Below are 18608 nucleotides of genomic sequence, written 5' to 3'. Positions count from 1 at the left end.
TTTTCATTTTTCTTACTCTTTGTTTAACTCGACTATAAATTTTTATTAAGATTGTTTAATTTGTTTAATTTTTATCACACTTTTTTCAGGAGTAGAAAGGTACACAAACAATCCTTCCATTCTTGTTATAATGTTTTTTTTTTATTTTAATAAGTACAGAAAAACTAGATTAATTACTGTGTTTTTTAGATAATCGATACTTTCAGTAAGTCATCGAGATAACTTTTTGCATTAAAATATTTAACAAAAACAAAAATTACCACTTAAATGTTAAACCCGTCTGTCAGGCGGTTAGTTAGTGTTTACGTCATTGATTTAAGATGTTAGTACTTAAGGGTTAATTTTACATTTTGTTTTGCAATTTTTTTTTAAATAAATGCCCATTTTTGATGCTAAACTCTTTTATCCACTTAACCCTAGCATGTTTTAATTATTTTTATTATGCGGATAAAGGTAATATGTTCAAATACCTACTTGCCTTCAAGTAACTTTTTTTAAATTCAATTTAAAGTGTAAAAAAAGTACCTTCAGGGCCGGTTGTTCGAACGCTAATCAAAAATGGAATCAACTAATCAGTATCAAATATTTAATTACTGTCACCAACTGTCAATGTCAACTTTGTTTGGGTTGCTGAAAACATAATTGATTAGAATTATGAGATTTATTAATCAATTATGTTAATAATTGTTATGTTAATTAATAATTAATAATTAATCAATCAATCAATCATGTTAATTAGCATAATGATAATTAACATAATTGATTACAATCAACTGATTGACGTACGAATGAGAGGTGTTGTTATTTGATGGTTGTTAAGGGGACTTAATTATAATCAACTTCTTGATTAACGTTCGAACAACCGGCCCAAGTTACCTGTTCAAAAAAGTGTAGCAATGCAAATTTATAAAATAAATAACTTGGAACAAAAGACACGAAAATGCTCATTACTCAAAAACATTATTTTGTGACGTATGACTTTTATCCACTGATGTCTTCAATAATTACATTAGAGATGCGATTTTTACATTTAAACCAATAAATTAAAAAAAGTGCTTAATCATGTACGTCTGGCAACACTGCTGAAGAAAACATGCAAAAATAATGGTAAATTATATAACCTGGGCTGTTACCGACGGATTTCTTTTCCAATTTAGCAATAATTTTCACAATTTCCCCGTGAGCAATGCTATTCATGATCAAGAAGTAGGCAACAGAGTTACCCAAACATCTGACCAACAAGGTCCTCGTTAAGAGAAATAACAACACTCTATATATAAAGCCACTGCACCATAAAAAACGCATCTGATCACATTATATCTAACAACTAACCGAAACGGCCACGGCGAACACTACGATTTTCACGAATGTTTTCATGGTTGCTTTTTCTCAGACGGAGCGATACAATTTTTAGCAAAGTCTGCGATTTAACTGATCCTGACAAACTCCCAAGTGATATAAATAACGAGATCTGGTGTACTATTTTTGAACTCATAACACTTGTTTATCTTTTTCGGGAGCGTCATAGTGCGGGAAATATTTGTAATTGTGTCAAATTTAATAACCTGACATCACAATGCAGGTTATAGTGATTATAAGTGATTATGATGTGATTATACAGGGTGTTTGGTAAAGAATAAGCCACAGCTTAACCACCTTGGATTTCTGACGTTAAAATATGTCGATTTAAGCTAACTTACCTTAGTACAAAAGTTGATAATAACCGAAATACAGGGTGTCAAAGTTAAATTTTTATTTTATTTATTTTTGAATATTTCCTGACAGGCATGGGATAACAATACGAAATTTGGTAAATAGTGCTGGTACTGTACATCCAACTAAATTATGTTAAACAAACGTTTCTGCCTACTACCAGAGGCGTACGACGGTGGAACGTGAATGGTTGACCCTTCTCAAATTCTACGCCACTGGCGGAATTTCTATTTTACTGCAATTTTTTTATTTTACAATACTTTCTATGTAAATAACATACCTACTCTTTATTCGTAACGATAAAGCCATTAGTTTTCGAGATATTTGAAGCTAAAAACGAAGGAGATAATACATTAATCAAAATAAGTGTGCCTTTTCATTTTTAACTTCAAATATCTCGAAAACTAATGACTTTGTCGTTACGAATGAAGAGTATATTATTTGCATAGAAAGTATGGAAGAATTTAAAAATTATGCTAAAATGACAGTTTCAACAGTGCACAGTGGGCCAGAAAATGCAAAAAGCGGTCAAAAATCTGAAAATGGGCTGAAGGGCTTTAAAATTGTAGTCTTTTAAAGGAAAAAATAATAAAAAAAATTAAACTACCCAGGCGTAACTTTTAGGGGGGCCATAAGGTTAATAATTACATTGAGTAGACTTTTCGATCTTTATGCAATTAATTGTTTATATGGTTAAAAAATATTAACAAAATAAAATGAATTACCGTAAAATACGTTACTTGTTACTAAGTATAGTAAGATTATAAATTATTTAGGTACAAATTCGAAAAAACTTAGAGAAATTTATCAAAATATGTTTGGTAATAGGTATAAAAATAAAAATTCCGCTCTGTAACAAGTTTATTAGCTTCTAAATAAATAAACAAGGGCGGATCCAGAAAAGTCTCAAGGGGGGGCATAGCGATAGAAAAATCTAGCAAGGGAGGGGGTAAAAATGGCATGAAATAAAGTCTATTTAAAATCTAATATATTAGTGCTTAAAAGATTATACTTATAACTTACTTTGATATACTTAAATACTAAAATTTAATTTTTAACTTTATAATCAGTTCAAAATGTGAATCCCAAGGGGGGTATGGGCCCCTGGGCCCCCTTAGATCCGCCCTTGTAAATACAATAGTATGCTTACCACTAAAAATCTACGTCGCTCGCGCTGTCGTCTTCCTCGTCGGATGAAGAAACTTGGCGGCTTTCCATATTAAGTTGTAGAGCTCTAAGAGAATCTGCTTCCATTGATTCTAACGAGGGCGCCTTCAACAAGGATACAACTTCAGAAGATATGTTTGAACTTTTTCGGAGTGGGTACTGCCGCAAAGATGAAATTACTGGATCTGAAGTTATAAGGAGCCTGTTTAACAAATCTTGATTTCCTGATATTCTCGAAATTTTTCGTGTATGTTTCTCCCTAAAACTTTTGAGATCCTTATTTCTTGATTCTTGGGCTTCTTCTGACAATTGACCGATAGGCAGAATAGCCTCCTTGATTACTATGGCTCCATGGAGTAATATTTTATGCACGCTAGAAGGCATATAATACCATGAATATTTAGCGACATACAGTTTTGCGGTTTCCAAACAATACTCTTCAAAAGCTCGCACATCGATTGCATAGCCACAAGATAAGGTGCGTAATATAATACCAAATCGCATAATGACATCTTTATCTATGCCAGTAATTTCACTAGACAGTGAGGGGTCAGCAAAAAATCGTCGAGCTGTGTTGCCGTCATTAGTAGTTCCACTACCTCCACTCTTAGGTATATCCACAAGCAAACCTGTTCTGTCTCTGAAAATTTGTTGTATGGTACGTTTCTTGTTTTCAAAAACTGCTCTGTTGTTACTTCCTCGAATTTGCCAAACTTTAACTTCTAATCTATAGGAAATGTGCAGCAAACATTCGAAAAACCTGATCCAGGCATGTAGAGTTGACAATCCAAATTTCAAATTTTCTTGGACAACTTCCCTCTTTAATAGTTTTTCGATGTCATTCATTTGTTTGGGGGTTGCTTTACATATATAACATGTTTGTGAAGAAGCTGTTTCCGTTATTGCATTACACACTTTGCCGTCTATCATCGTCATCACACAAACATGAGAAACTGCAATTTCTTCACTATCCAGCATACCAATAGTGGGTTGAAGTTCTGAAATTTGATTTTCTATATATGATGTCTCCTGTACCGTCAGCTCTTTCGTTTCTTTCTTAAACTGAAAGCGTATAGGTCTACAAAATCGAGTTGACGATGGACGGGGATTTTGCCACACAATAATTTTATCTTGTCCAGGTTGCTCCGCATATAACTGTAATGGCACTATGGATGTAAGAAATAAATCGCCATCACCAAAACTATTATCGGAGAAAAGTTGCTTGTATTGTGAATGACCGGTGCTTCCATCGCATCCCCATTTCAGCAACAGTTTCAAATTCTTTAGAAGTTCAGTTGATAATGAACGAAGAACTGGTTTTTGCAATTCTACTATCCGTTTAACTGTATGATCTAAGAGGTCCTGTAATAATATTTCTGCACATGACTCACTTACAGTTTGTCCTTCTTTTCGGGGATAGCAGCGTAATTTTGCTTCTCGAAGCTTGTGATAAGACGGATATATATCAGCAAAATGTTCTTTTGCTATTCGTCTGTGAACAAGATATGAATGTTTGGTATCTTTTGATTCAATCATTACTGATAGCGCTTCATCTGGGGTGAGTGGAATTATTTTTTTTGACTTCTGAGTTTTCTGCCAAGCTGTCCTAATTTTACCGGCTCGAGTCGGAGTCAAAAGTGCTTCAGAGACAAGTTTTGCGGCATCGTCTTTTCCTTCAGTCTTTAGTTTTCTCCTTGCAGCTAAAGTAAGCTCCTCGGTTTCGAACGTCGATGACAGCTTTGAAGTCTTTCGACGTTTTGATCTTACACTACTCGCAGAAAATTCTTTGCTTGGACGACCACGCCTACCTCCAGATGAAGTTCCTGGTTGTGGCTCAGCATTCGGATCAATTTCTAATCCAGTTTCTTCAAATACACATACACTTAACCACGCTGTATTATTTTTCACAAATCTATCCGTTTTTCTCCCACATTGATCAAGCTTTGCATAAACGACGTTGCAAAACTTTGAAGTGAAAATCCTCATTTTTAACATGGCGTCTGCATCATTTTCAATTTTGTAGTGTCTCACCAAATACTTGAACAGATATTCTGTGCGACTGGAACGTTGTAACTTATCCTTTTCATACAAAACGTCAAACAGTTGCCTTCTGGTGACCATTTTCACTGTGAAAAATATAGAAAAACATTACATAAAAAAAATTTTTTGAAGACGCAAATGAAATAAGACTTACAACCACCATTACGAACAAACTTAACTATATTCTCTATCAAGGTAAATAAAGTAACGCAACAAGAAAATAGAAATTACTAGGTGTTACATTTTAAATAACAAAATAAAATGTGCTGTTATGGTTACAGAATACATTCGTTGGATATGGTTCATGCATATCGATAAGCAAAACCAAAATATCTCAAAAAGGCGCTTGAAGGCGCCTATCAAATTTTAGTATGTTATTAGGGAATGATCAAGCTATTTTTTTAATATTTTTTCAAAGCCGGATCGGATCGGAAAATATGTTATATCTCAACATAATTTTAAAGTATAATATAAAATTTTCAATAAAATCGACTACATAGTAATTATATCTATATGTATACTAATTTAACTTTGATTCATAAGTATTTATATAACATGAAAATACATACCTTGAGAAAGTTTTCTGTACAATTAACCACTTGAGTCCAGACACTTTATAACACACATTCACTAGTTGACATTTAGTAGTACACTAAATGAATGTTCGCAAAGAAATGATCCTAACACAAAAGTCTGGTTTTGAGAACCGATGGCTGCCGCAATATGCCTTCTACCTGCTTCAAATTCTAGGAAAACATTATTTATCTATTTCTCGGAGTACCTACAAATTCTGAAAGCCAGACTAATACTTTCATCGAAATCGATTTATGGCCGCTTTTTGAATTTTTCGGCCCACTGTGCAGTGGCGTAGAATTTGGGAAGGGTCAACCATTTACTTTCCCCTGTCGTACGCCTCCGGTATTAACCAGAAATGATTATTTAACATAGCTTAGTAGGGTGTATAGTACCTACACTTTCTGCCAAGTATCATAAGGATATGTAAAATAGTTTTATAGTACAGACAACACACACATAGTTCTTAAAGTTTTAAATAATGAATAAATTATTAAAAAAAAAGAATACTTTAAAATAATTTGACATATCCGTGTCATACTTGGCAGAAAGTGTAGGCACTGTACACCCTACCAAACTATGTTAAATAATCGTTTCTGGCTACTACCATAGGCGTACGACAGGGGAAAGCGAATGGCTGACCCTTCCCAAATTCTACGCCACTGTTGAAACTGCTATTTTAGCATAATTTTTAGATTCTCCTATACTTTCTATGCAAATAACATACTCTTTATTCGTAACGATAAAGTCATTAGTTTTCGAGATATTTGAAGTTAAAAATGAAAAGGCACACTTACTTTGATTAATGTATTATGCTCCTTCGTTTTTAGCTTCAAATATCTCGAAAACTAATGTCTTTATCGTTAGGAATGAATAGTATGTTATTTACATAGACAGTATTAAAGAATCAAAAAATTTCACTAAAAAAGAAATTCTGCCAGTGGCGTAGAATTTGGGAAGGGTCAACCATTCAGTTCCCCCGTCGTACTGGTAGTAGCCAGAAACGCTTGTTTAACATAATTTAGTAGGGTGTACAGTACCAGCACCACTTACCAAATTTCGTGTTGTTGTCCCATGCCTGTCAGTAAATATTCAAAAATAAATAAAATAAAAGTTGTAACTTTGACACTCTGTATTTCGGTTATTAGCAACTTTTGTACTAAGGTAAGTTAGCTTAAATCGACCTATTTTAACCTCAGCAATCTAAGGTTAAGCTATGGCCCATTTTTTACCAAACACCCTATATATAGTGATGATAAATTGTTATAGTGCAGTGATTATAATCAAGTCCCCTTAACAACCATCAAATAACAAAATCCGTAGTTCGTAAGCCAATTAGTTGATTGTAATCAATTATGTTAATTATCGTTATGATAATTAACACAATTGATTGATTAATTAATTACTCATTTTTAATTAACATAATTGATTAAGTAATCAATTAATCTCATAATTGTAATCAGTTATGTTTTCAGCAACCCAATCAAAGTTGACATTGACAGTTCCTGACAGTAATTAAATATTTAATAATGATCAGTTGATTCCATTTTTGATTAGCGTTCGAACAAGCAGCCCTAAAGGTGCATTCTCACGGTTCGATTTTAGTTGATCAACTTTAGTGGATCAACTGAAATCGAATGATAATAGGTGTGAGAACATATGTTTCAATTTTAATCGATCAACTTTTGTTGATTCGACAAAAGATTGATCCAGTCAAACTTTATCGTTCAACTTGACATTACATACCCCATACTGGGGTTTCTGTTAAAATTTTTTAGTCCAAAATTTGTATTTCATATTTTTTATCTATATTGTGTGCAACAAAATATATTTCACTAATACAGATCCATATTGACTGCACTATAGGGATTTCACACAGGTTGGTCCTGTACGATCACGTGGTTTATTAGTTTACCTGATCAGCGAGAAACATTTAATCCGGTTTTTCAACCTTCGTAATGTAAAAAATGTTAGAATAAACATTATTCTTCCAGAAAAATAGTTTTGTCATTTTAAAAAACCGTATTTATCTTTTTTTGTAATATAATTTCTCGGAATCTTTTGATTAAATTTTCTTCAGGCCCCATCAACATTATTATTAGTCTTCTTCTTCTTCTTTTTTTAATAGGACTATGTCATGTTTCTTTTGTTACAGTCTCTGCTGGGATCCGAAGCTCCAGCTCTCGCAACATTGTTGTTTGGGCCTTCCTACTGTTCGCTTGGTGTTGGGTTTATGTGTCTTCGCCCATTTCGCCATACGTTCAGGGTCCGTCCAATCTACGTGGTCTGATCTCACTACTTCTTGAACGCCTAGCTCTCTCAATGTGTCTTCATTTCGTATTCTATCTCTGAGTGTGATACCTCTTATGAATCCAGAGATTCATCCACCTTTGTTTCTTGCCACAGATGCCTGTCGCTAGATATTTCCATACCCCTGCATCTACAATCCATTACCTGTTCGAATATATGGTCCTCCACTACTAATTTATATCTAATTGGGTTCTTGGATATTACCATCGATTGGAATTTCTCTGTTGATTGTCTCAGATTCACTGGCGAAGCGTCCATGTAACCATTGTTACCATTGGTAACAGTTAAAATTTGCAAATAAATATTTTATGACTACTATGAAATAATTCCATTTATATTTTTTAAAAATAGAAATATTTTTGTTAATAGTATCTACCTAATTCAGTAAAATAGCCAACTAGAAGCACGAAAATATCAGCGAGTTTATGTAAAATTGGTTGCACGTTATTATAATACGCCCTTACCATAGTATATAGAGGTTCCCTCTTTATACTGTGCCCTTACTTACCGTGCGCCGCGCCGTTATTTACCACTTCTGTAAGTGGCAACGACGCCGACGGTAGGATCTTTGTATCGGTCAGAGGACTGCATCGTCTCTGAAAATTTTGCGGGCACGATGGCTCTTAAGCCGCTGTGGATTAGTATTCGTGTTACCAAATTTTAATTTGGTGACATGGCTAGGAAAGGGCCGGTAGGTACTTTATGTCCCGGTTAGCTAATCGGGACAGAAAATACCGACCGTAAGAATATCAGACTTAATAAATGCAATTTTAATTATTATTATAATTATAGATAATAATTATAATTCCATTTATGAAGTCTGTTATTCTTAGGGCCGGTATTTTCTCGATTAAACTCCGGTTAGTTAACCGTACCGGCCCTTTGGATTCGATTATTGCATAATATGCATTATTAATTATTAGCTTATAACTTGTAACTGTACTTGCTTACTATACAGATAACATATCTATACCTTTTTATCCTATATAAATCATATTAATCGATTTTAATTACTTGTCGAAATATATTAATTAACAACAACATTATTATATATAGGGCCGGTTGTTCGAACGCTAATCAACAATTATCATTGTCAAATATTTAATTACTGTCACCAAACTGTCAATGTCAACTTTGTTTGGGTTTCTGAAAACATAATTAATTAAAATTATGAGATTTATTATCAATTATGTTAATAATTATTGTTATATTAATTGATTATAGTCTCAGAATTGTAATCAATTATGTTTTTAGCAACCCAACCAAAGTTGACATTGACAGTTTTGACAGTAATTAAATATTTGATAGTGATCATTGTTGATTAGCGTTCCAACAACCGGCCCATAATAATATTGATTATACAGTACATTGTAGTGTATAATCAATAAAATAAAAATTATTTAATATTTTAGGCTAAAAATGACAAATGAATGTACTGATTAGTATACTAATTATACAATTTGGAATTTTTAATAAAGTATAAAGGTGATATAATACATATTTTACCTAAAAACAACAAATATGTTTTTAGTTTGTAGATACTTTATATAGTTTCTTAAATTTTTAATTTTTTAATTTTATTTCTGTATTTCATCTATTTTTATAATAGACCTGGATCGCGCGTACCAAAAAGAAGTTGATTAATAGCAAACTGAAAATTCAAGGTGTCTAGTCGGACAAACTTTAATGTATGGGAACACTGTATATATAAAAATATTTATAAAATACTTCTGGTTTTGGTAACACTTTAGAAAAATTCACGCGTCGCCACTGCTCAGATTATACTTTTCGGCTGTTATCTTCGTTTTCGGCTATTAAGTATCATCTACGTAGCAAAGTATTCTCATGATTCGGTTACCCATTCTGTATCCCTGATTCATTTTGTTGACAATATTTAGCTATAAGTTCATCCATTATCAAATTAAATAGGCATGGGTTGAGGCTGTCACCTTATTTAATGCCGATATTCATTTTGATTTCTTCCATGAGGCCGTATGTGTTTCTTATTCTTGTTTTGTTGGATCTACTAAGCTCTTTAATTATGTTTCTATATTTCTGACTTATATGTTTCTTTCCAAGGAGAGTGAGCACGTCCTTCAATCCTACTCTGTCGAATGCCTGTTTCAGATCTACATAGCATGTGAACATGGGCTTGTCGAATTCTATTGATTTATCAACTGATTATCGCATGATGAAGATAGCGCCTATTGCAGATATATGTTTGGGCGGAAACCCTGTTGTTCTTTCGATACACCGACTTTCTTGTATATTTTTGGGATAGAATTTTTGTCAATGGATTTGATGTAAAATTGAGTAGCGTAATGTCTCGGTAGTGCGTAGGATCTGTCTTTATACTCTTTCTCCATTCCTCTGGTACTCTCATGTTGTTTTCAATTTTGTAGAGTAATCTTGTTATCTCGTCCATTATTTTTGTACCCGCGTATTTAATTATTTCATTTGGTATACTGTCCGGACCTGGTGATTTTCTATTTTTTGCTCTTTTGATTGCTTCGTGTACTTCTTTTGTTAATTATTATTAGTACTTACTTACTTAAGCCGTCCTCTTGTACCTTACGGTGCCGAGGATTACGGTGTCGAGAGAATGAAATTACGGAAATGATGAACACGTTAATAACTGATAATAAAAATAAAGATAAGAAACTAGAGGATATAAAAAACATGGTAGGTGAGTTGGTAGGAAAAATGAAAGAACTCAGAAAAGAGAATAGCAAGTACAAAGAAAAGCTTAAACAAATAATTCAAGAAAATGAAAATTTAAAAAAGGAAATGATGAGTATGAAACAAAAAATGGATAAACTAGAGCTAACTTTAGAAATCTGTCAAAAAGAAAGAAAGAAAAATAATTTAATAATAAAGGGTTTGCCAATAAGTACGTCTGATATGGAACAGCTTAAGAATGAAATAGGAAACTTTTTAAATAAAGAGCTACGAATAATGGCAGAGTTAATTAAGGCACAAAAGATCAACGACAATATGTGCATTATTAAGTTTAGTAAGCTTGAAGACAAACTAAGAGTACTAAAAGCAAAAAGTAACCTTAGAAGTTATAAACAACACCGAGTATACATTGAATACGATGTAACACTTAAAGAGATTGATATGCAGAAAATCTTAGATATATAGCAGCAAAAGAAAAGGCAAATGGCAAAAGAATAAAAATGGGATATGGTTTTATCGTTATTGAAGACACCAAATGGAGATGGAACCATAGTACGAATGATATAGAAATAGTCAGAGATAATGTAGCAGCAACTAGTTCAAAAACTACTAGTTAATGCAAATTCGAGGATGAATATGGATACGAACGTGGCACAGATTATGGACATGAGAGAATATAACAAAATCGATACGAGTCTTGACAAAAATATGCAAAAACTAAACCGTAGAGGTACAAACAATGAAAGAACTGTGAATGCACAAAATGAAAAACAAAATAAATATTGGAAAATTGGATTGTGGAATATACAAAATCTAAATGTTAAAGAAGAGGAACTTATTGATGAGTTTGAAAACACAAAAATGGATTTTTTAGCATTAACTGAAACAAAGAGAAAAAAAGCGGATGTATTAAAATGAGAAATGAGCACTACATAATTTTTGGAGGTGTTAATCAGTCAGAACGTGCGAGGGCAGGAGTTGCCCTAATGGTTCACAGAAATGAGCATAAAAATATCACCAGATGGAAAAATATTTCGGAAAGACTCCTTAGAATAGATATCAGTAAAAACGAGAAGACAACAATAATTGTTGGGTATGGACCATCGGAAAATGATGCCAAGGAACTCAAAGATAGCTTCTGGGATCAATTACAGGACGAAATGGACCAAATAAATCATAAGGTCATAATAGTAGGCGATTTTAATGGGCGAGTAGGGTCAAGCAATGAATATGACTACCCTATAGGACCATATGGAGAAACAGTCAGGAATAATAATGGACAAAGAGTCATCGAGTTTTGCATCATGAATGATATGCAAGTTAGTAACACATTTTTTCAACACAAGGAGATTCATAAATACACACGAGTGATGGATTCGCGGAACGAAAAATCCGTTATTGACCTAGTATTAGTTCATAACAGATATAAAAAAGAAATAGCGGACGTTCATGTTAAAAGAGACATTTAACATTAAAAATGAAGAAAATCGCTACGAACAACCAAGTATTAAAGTATACAAACTTCAGTCTGAAAATATTAGGAAAGAATACTGTCGTAAATTAAATGAAGGAATACGAAAAACAAATTGGAAAAATGAGGAGGATATAGAAATATTATGGAATATTTTTAAGAAGCTGGTATATGCAACTGGGAGTAATGTATGTGGTGTAACGAAAGGAAGATATCTGAAAGGTACAGCTTGGTGGAATAATGACATAAAATTGGAAGTTTCGAAGAAGAAAAAATTGTGGAAAAATATATAAGCAATGAAAGTGAAAGTAATTATCAAGAGTATAAGGAACAGAGAATACTGGTTAAAAATAAAATTAAAGAAGCTAAGAATCGGCAATGGGAAGAATTTGGAAATAAAATGGAAAGTGATAGTAGGGGTAATGCTAAATTGCTCTATAGGACCCTAAAAATCTAAGACAAAAGAAATCAAACGGAGTAACAGGTTTAGAGGACAAAGATGGTACATATTATTAAAAAATGAAGAGATCACCGAAAGATGGCGGGAACATTTTATGGTAGTATTAATGGGAGACAACAACGAAATCGAGAATGACAGGGAGGAGTACAATTTAAATGGACAACAAGAAGATGATGACGTAACATACGAAGAATACAGGGAAGCAATTCTAAAATTAAAAAATGGCAAGGCTGCAGGACACGATAATATTAAGGCTGAGCTAATTAAATATATTGAAAGAGAAGGATTACAATTGCTATGGAAGATCATAAGGAGCTCTTGGCGTACCGGATGCATACCTAGAGATTGGACTCTTGCAACTATTCTACCATTATATTATCTTACAATCATTACCAACATGATTATTATCGTCTTTTAACGCCTACAAGAAGGCACTCAAGGATGACAACCATACCAATATGTGCAGGGCTTGCCAGAAAACATCACAACAACATTTAAAACAACCAACACACTCAGATCTATTATGTCCAAAACTAAACCCAACAACACACAAGAGAGGTCAAAGAACTGGATCTACAAAATACCCTGTAAAGGCAACAATTTCTATGTGGGATATAGTGATGTTGAAAAAGTAACTATTCGTTACAAAGTACTCGTTACTTACGAATACCGAAAGTAACGATTACTATACAGAGAGCCAAATCGTTACTTTGATTACTTTGATTACTCTGATTACTTGGTTACTTCGTACCAATCGTATCAGAGCGAATACCTATTTGAGTATTGTATCTACAATCGGTTTCAACGAGTGTTCGGTATCAGTACAGTTAACTTAAATTGTATCTATGAAGGGCGAAGGCTATGAAGAGTTTTACAGGATTACAGGGCGCTGAGAAGTAGCTGAAACAGAGGGCGGTAAATCATTTAACAAAGCATGCACCCAGAAACAGATGTGTATATGATAAAATACGATTTGTCGAGGTAGATAATTCACAGATGTTTGATCCTTTGAAAATAAAAAGGCAACACATTTGAATAATAAATACGTAGGTACTATTCTTATCAGGCCTAGAAAAAAAAATACCTAGGTTAGATTGACCGGAAAAAATGTAGAAATAATAATATTACTAGACTGTGATCATCAACTTTAATTTTACATGTAGGTATGGCATTGTTGTTATTAGACCAGGGCATTTATCTATTTTTAAATATAGTAGGTACCTAGAGAGTTGCAATTTTTTGCATTGTATTTAGGATTAGGATGACGTCTGGAAAAAAGTCTACAATAAAAAATGGGTGGAAATGCATTATTATATTTTAAATTGTATAAAACGCATTGAAAAATGCATAAACATTTTAAAATCAGTATATTAAGTGCCAGATTTTCTTATTTCATGGTATTTGGGGTCACTGAACAAGAATAGGCAATCAGAACCGACCTCCGAAGCACCTGGGTGCCCAGGGTTACTGCTAAGTTACGTCATCTAGAGTTTCGAGGGTATGTTTTTGGCACTTAATTGATGCAAACAGATTACTCGAGATTACTGATATTGTGAAGCACCAATGACAGAACAATTAACAACATTAATTAACAAAATCATAAAACACAATAAAATACCGGAAGAATGGAGAACAAGCGAACTAATTCTACTATTCGAAAAGGAGATAAAAGCAGCCAGAAAACTACAGGGTATCAACTTGTTAAATAGTACCCTAAAACTTACAACTAAATTTTTACAAGATCTAATGAATCAGAGGATAAGTTTAGCAGATGAACAACAGGGTTTTCGTACTGGAAGATCGTGTAACGATGCAATCTTCGTCATAAAGCAAATTACTTAGAAATCACTAGAGAATAATAGACCAGCATTTCTATGTCTAATTGACTTGAAGAAAGCATTTGACAGAGTAGAAAACTATTGAAAAAATCTATCATAACAACAAAATGGAAGTCAGAATAGATGAACAACTTACAGAATCTATAGACATGGGCAGCGGAATAAGACAGGGTGACTCGTTGAGTCCTATGCTCTTCAATTTAATCATGGATGAATGTTTATGTACTTTTGGATGCAATTTATACTGCAATTATGCATTTCCACCCATTTTTCTATTGAAAACTTTTTCACTATTTCCCTAAAAATCATTTATTTTTTCCTAAATGCCTCGGTCTAGTGTATTTTATTGTTCTGATCCAAAAATCTAAAATAACATCTGCCCGGCCAAAAAATTAGTAGAATTTATAAAAAAAAATTATTTTTAATTATTACCTAATTAGTCTATACAAAATTATGTCAGGCACCCCTTGTTTTTAATAATTTTTCACATAATAGATTACTTATCATCTAATTTCTATCCATTAAATAGATCGGTGAAGGTCGTTGTTATATCGGAACTCATACGAAATACTGAGAGATGCAATTCTCGATATGATTACCGGTACTCAAATACAAAAGTCATCATAGTAATCAAAATATCCTATTAATACAAAATATGTACTGAGAAATGCGATTCTCCATTTACCGGTACTCAAATACAAAAGTAACAAAAGTAATCAAAGTAATCAAAGTAACGAATACTGTAAATGATTACTTTATACAAAAGTAACGATTTGTAACGATTACTCGAAAGTAGCTATAATCAACATCACTAGTGAGATAAACTGCAAAATCACTAAGCGTCAGGATAAACAAACATAAAACATACATCAAAAACAGTCAAAATACGCATATTTTTAAGTCATCTGCCAAATAAGTTTAACGGTTCATGGTACAATATTACAATTGCCTCAATTAGGGAAAGCTTCCTATATTAAAATGTTGCGTTGCTCACAATAACACTACATGTCTCTTTTTTATAGCCTTTTTTCTATTCGAATTGTCGAATAAAGACTGTTGTGTGTGAGGCGTTTCCACATTGGTTCTGCAACTCTCTTGATGTCGTTGCTCAAGCGCATTTGAGGTCTTCCTCTTGGTCTCTTCGTTTCGTACGGTCGCTAGTTTCCAACTTCTTTGCTCCGTCTACCATTTTCGACAGGTTCGTTGTGTCTAGCCTAGGGATGGCGATTTTTGTCAAAACACCGATTTTTGGTTATACCGGTTTTTTTTTTTTACTTACGGTTTAACCTGGCGGTTATAACCGGTCAAAAAACCGGTTATACCAAAAACCGGTTTTCGGTTTCTTGAATCAATATTCAATACCCAATACGTTAAAACGTTAAATTTGTATTGCACTTTAGCTTGTGATACTCCACATGCCCATTTTTAATAAAAATCCCTAACAGTTTTCGATATACTACAAAAAATATATTTTCATTTTGGAACTTCTAACGGCAGGAACTTTTTTTATGTGCACTTTTGTACTAAGGTAAGTCAGGTTCAATCGATCTATTTTTGGTCCCAGAATATGTGATTTAACTTCTTACCTACCTTTTTGTTTCATCCTTTATAAATAAACTAACGCAATGAAAATTTGGGCTCCAAATAATCTCAAATAATTGCAAAATACAAATGGTGGTGAAATTAGGTGTTAGACTAAAAACGTAATAAATTATGAAGCAAATTATACTATAACGTGTAGAGATATACACATACGAATTATAAAAACAAAAATGTAACATCAAAAATGGTAAAACTTGTAAAATCAATCTTAAAATTCTGAACTGGATGTATTATTGTCTTCAATTTGTATGTGTATTGTATTTCCGAAAAAAAAAAAATTCTTTTTGCACAACATACATAAAACAATTTTATTCTTTTCATTTTTTTTTTAAGTGATTCCAGAGGAATGGTTTTTTTCTCCTGGGTTTATAAATAAAAGTTTATTTTCGTTTGTGTAGGTATACAAGCAAGACATGCTTATTCTCAAGTTCATCAAAATAGCCAATTCAGCTTATCACATTTCTTAAACATATTTCAGTGACTGCGAGAGTCATTAACGAATATGTATAAACATTAAACAAATTAATAATTACACTGGTAAACACACAGTTTGCTGCCGGAAATTTTTTTACTCTTTCTAGGTAATTTGGGTCTGCTGAATCCAAAAATGCCACCAGATTTGCTCCATCAGATCGCTTTCAGAAAATACGGCGACATATCACAGTTCTAACATATAGGGCAATTTAACGCAGCACTACCTACATATATGTAGTAATGCTACCAATGAAATAAACAAAACACGAATAAAAAGTAAGACATTTATTGTACAACAATATACTTACAAAAATCATGACACATATCTGCCCAAAAAAACTTAACTTTCCATCTAACCTTACCAGCGTCGCAGCAAAAATGTGTTTGTTATTCGGCGTCACCTAAAAACTTCCTTTTATATGATTTTCTTGCAAAGGCTTTAAAAGAAAGGTCCCTTTGAAGACTCCAGCAGTAATCTGCCATCATGTGATTGCCTTATCTCCCCTGATACCTCTCTTCCATCGTTTTAATATCTTGGTTGAAGCGTCCCCTTTGTTCCTCACTAAGGTCACCAAGATTTTTTGGGAAACGGTCTTAATAGCTGTAGAGGTATTTTAATTCTCATATGACAACCGTGTTCGTTAAATCTGTTGGGCATTTCTTGCCCATTTCATACCCAATTGGTATACTTCCATATTTGTTGCCATTATGTACGACACACTTTAAACTTCGTTTGGAACTATCGATAAATAGACGCCAGTGACCTGGTGTATACTCCGATACACCCATTTCTTCTAACAGTCCTGTAATATTGTTATAAAAAACCATATCATCTTGCTGAGAAAAAAAAGGCAAAAGATCTTTTTCTGTATTAGGGTAGTATGTAATTTTGGTGTCTGGGTGAAGAACATTCCTTTGTTTTAGTCTAGAAGCAAGCAACTCGGAAGAATCCTTTGAAAGGTTCAAAGCTCTGATAAGATCGCTTAGCTCTTCTTGAATAAAGCGCTCAGGATGTGTTGAATCCCCTTCAAAATCACTGTCGTCTTCCCAAATCTATTACTCTGTAGTTCGTCAGATAACATTTCGACATTATACTCTGGTAACGTAGGTAGACTGCTAAATATTGGAATGGGTATCTGCTCAAGCTGATGTGGAATTGGTCTTATTGCTGAATCCAGGTTAGGATGGTCTTTGATGAATCGTCAAAATGATTTTTTGGTTCCCTCCTCTCGTCCACTGTCGCAAGTTTTCAAGACAAGTTTTTCACACTGCATGTGAAGCCCAGGATTTATCTTTATCTCCTAAATGAACTCCAAAATAGCCTTGATATGCCCTTTTGTCCATTTGCCCATCTGTCTCAGAATTTGTTAAGTTTGTTTTAAACATAATGCAATTATAGTGGTCGAATATACAGAAATGTAATAATATTTAAGTATTTGATGAGTATGTTATATCTCGAAAACTAGAGCAGATACAAAGAAAAGGTTTGCATTTTTGGAATCAGCAGAGATGAATTAACTATATTCAGTTGATTTTTTTTCGGCAGCATGACAAATTTTTTTTTTGGGCTGTGTTATTGATGAATTTAGACAAACAATATTTTTTCTTCGAATTCCATGTTTTTTTCAGAAGTAACTTTTCCGGCTTTACACCGATTATTACTGCAAAAAGAAAAAACTAAAACGAACTAAAAAACCGGTTTTAGGTTATAACCGGTAGGTTTTTCCCATCCCTAGCTAGCCTATTTCCATTTTAATTTAGCTGCTTGTTCCACAGCGTCCCTTACTTTTCTTTTGTTCTGTGTTGATTCGTTTGTTTGCCGATCTATGAGTGAGATACCAAGCATCTGTTGTTCCATGGCTCTATGAGTTTTTCTCATCTTGTCCGTGTAATTCTGTGTACGTGTCTCTTACTGCTTTCTAAAAGACAAAATTTATTGAACTTGAAAAAAAAGTTACTAAATTATAAAAATCACTCATCATCATCATCATTCTCTTTGCCTTATCCCTATGCGGGGTCGGCTTCCCTAATTGCATTTCTCCATACAATTCTATCTTGGGTCATATCAATGTTAATCCCCTTTACCAACATGTCCTGCCTTATCGCCTCCCCCCAGGTCTTCTTTGGTCTTCCTCTCCTACTCCTTCCAGGAATCTGCACTTCAGCTATTCTTCGTATTGGGTGATTAACGTCTCGACGTTGAACATGACCAAACCATCTTAACCTATGCTCTCTCATTTTGGCATCAATTGGTGCCACACCTAAACTTCCCCTAATATAC

At 33.4% G+C, this 18608-nt stretch overlaps 2 protein-coding genes across 9 annotated transcripts in view; both read right to left on the bottom strand.

Annotated features, from left to right (window-relative positions):
- Positions 1-18608, bottom strand: part of LOC126881865 (potassium voltage-gated channel subfamily H member 6) — a 1259880-nt gene that overhangs the window by 1100946 nt on the left and 140326 nt on the right. For 7 of the 8 annotated variants that reach the window (XM_050646508.1, XM_050646507.1, XM_050646512.1 and 4 more), the window contains exon 1: positions 1122-1426. The exons of the other annotated variant lie outside the window; for it this stretch is intronic. In XM_050646508.1, coding sequence (XP_050502465.1) covers positions 1122-1305 — 184 coding nt within the window. In that variant the 5' untranslated portion in view covers positions 1306-1426. Of the gene's footprint in view, positions 1-1121; positions 1427-18608 lie in introns of those variants that run through there. 8 annotated transcript variants of the gene reach the window in all.
- Positions 2212-5518, bottom strand: LOC126881866 (uncharacterized). The gene has a single exon (XM_050646516.1). The coding sequence runs from the start codon at positions 4999-5001 to the stop codon at positions 2866-2868; it is 2136 nt and encodes a 711-aa protein (XP_050502473.1). The 5' UTR covers positions 5002-5518; the 3' UTR covers positions 2212-2865.

Source organism: Diabrotica virgifera, chromosome 3 (assembly GCF_917563875.1).
Source record: "Diabrotica virgifera virgifera chromosome 3, PGI_DIABVI_V3a".
NCBI classification, from domain to species: Eukaryota; Metazoa; Arthropoda; class Insecta; order Coleoptera; family Chrysomelidae; genus Diabrotica; species Diabrotica virgifera.
The sequence above is the reverse complement of the archived record's forward strand: the minus strand, read 5'-3'. Positions and strand labels throughout refer to the sequence as shown.

Coding starts and splice junctions, on each gene's coding strand:
- LOC126881866 (XM_050646516.1), bottom strand. CDS start 5,001: ATGGTCACCAGAAGGCAACTGTTTGACGTTTTGTATGAAAAGGATAAG.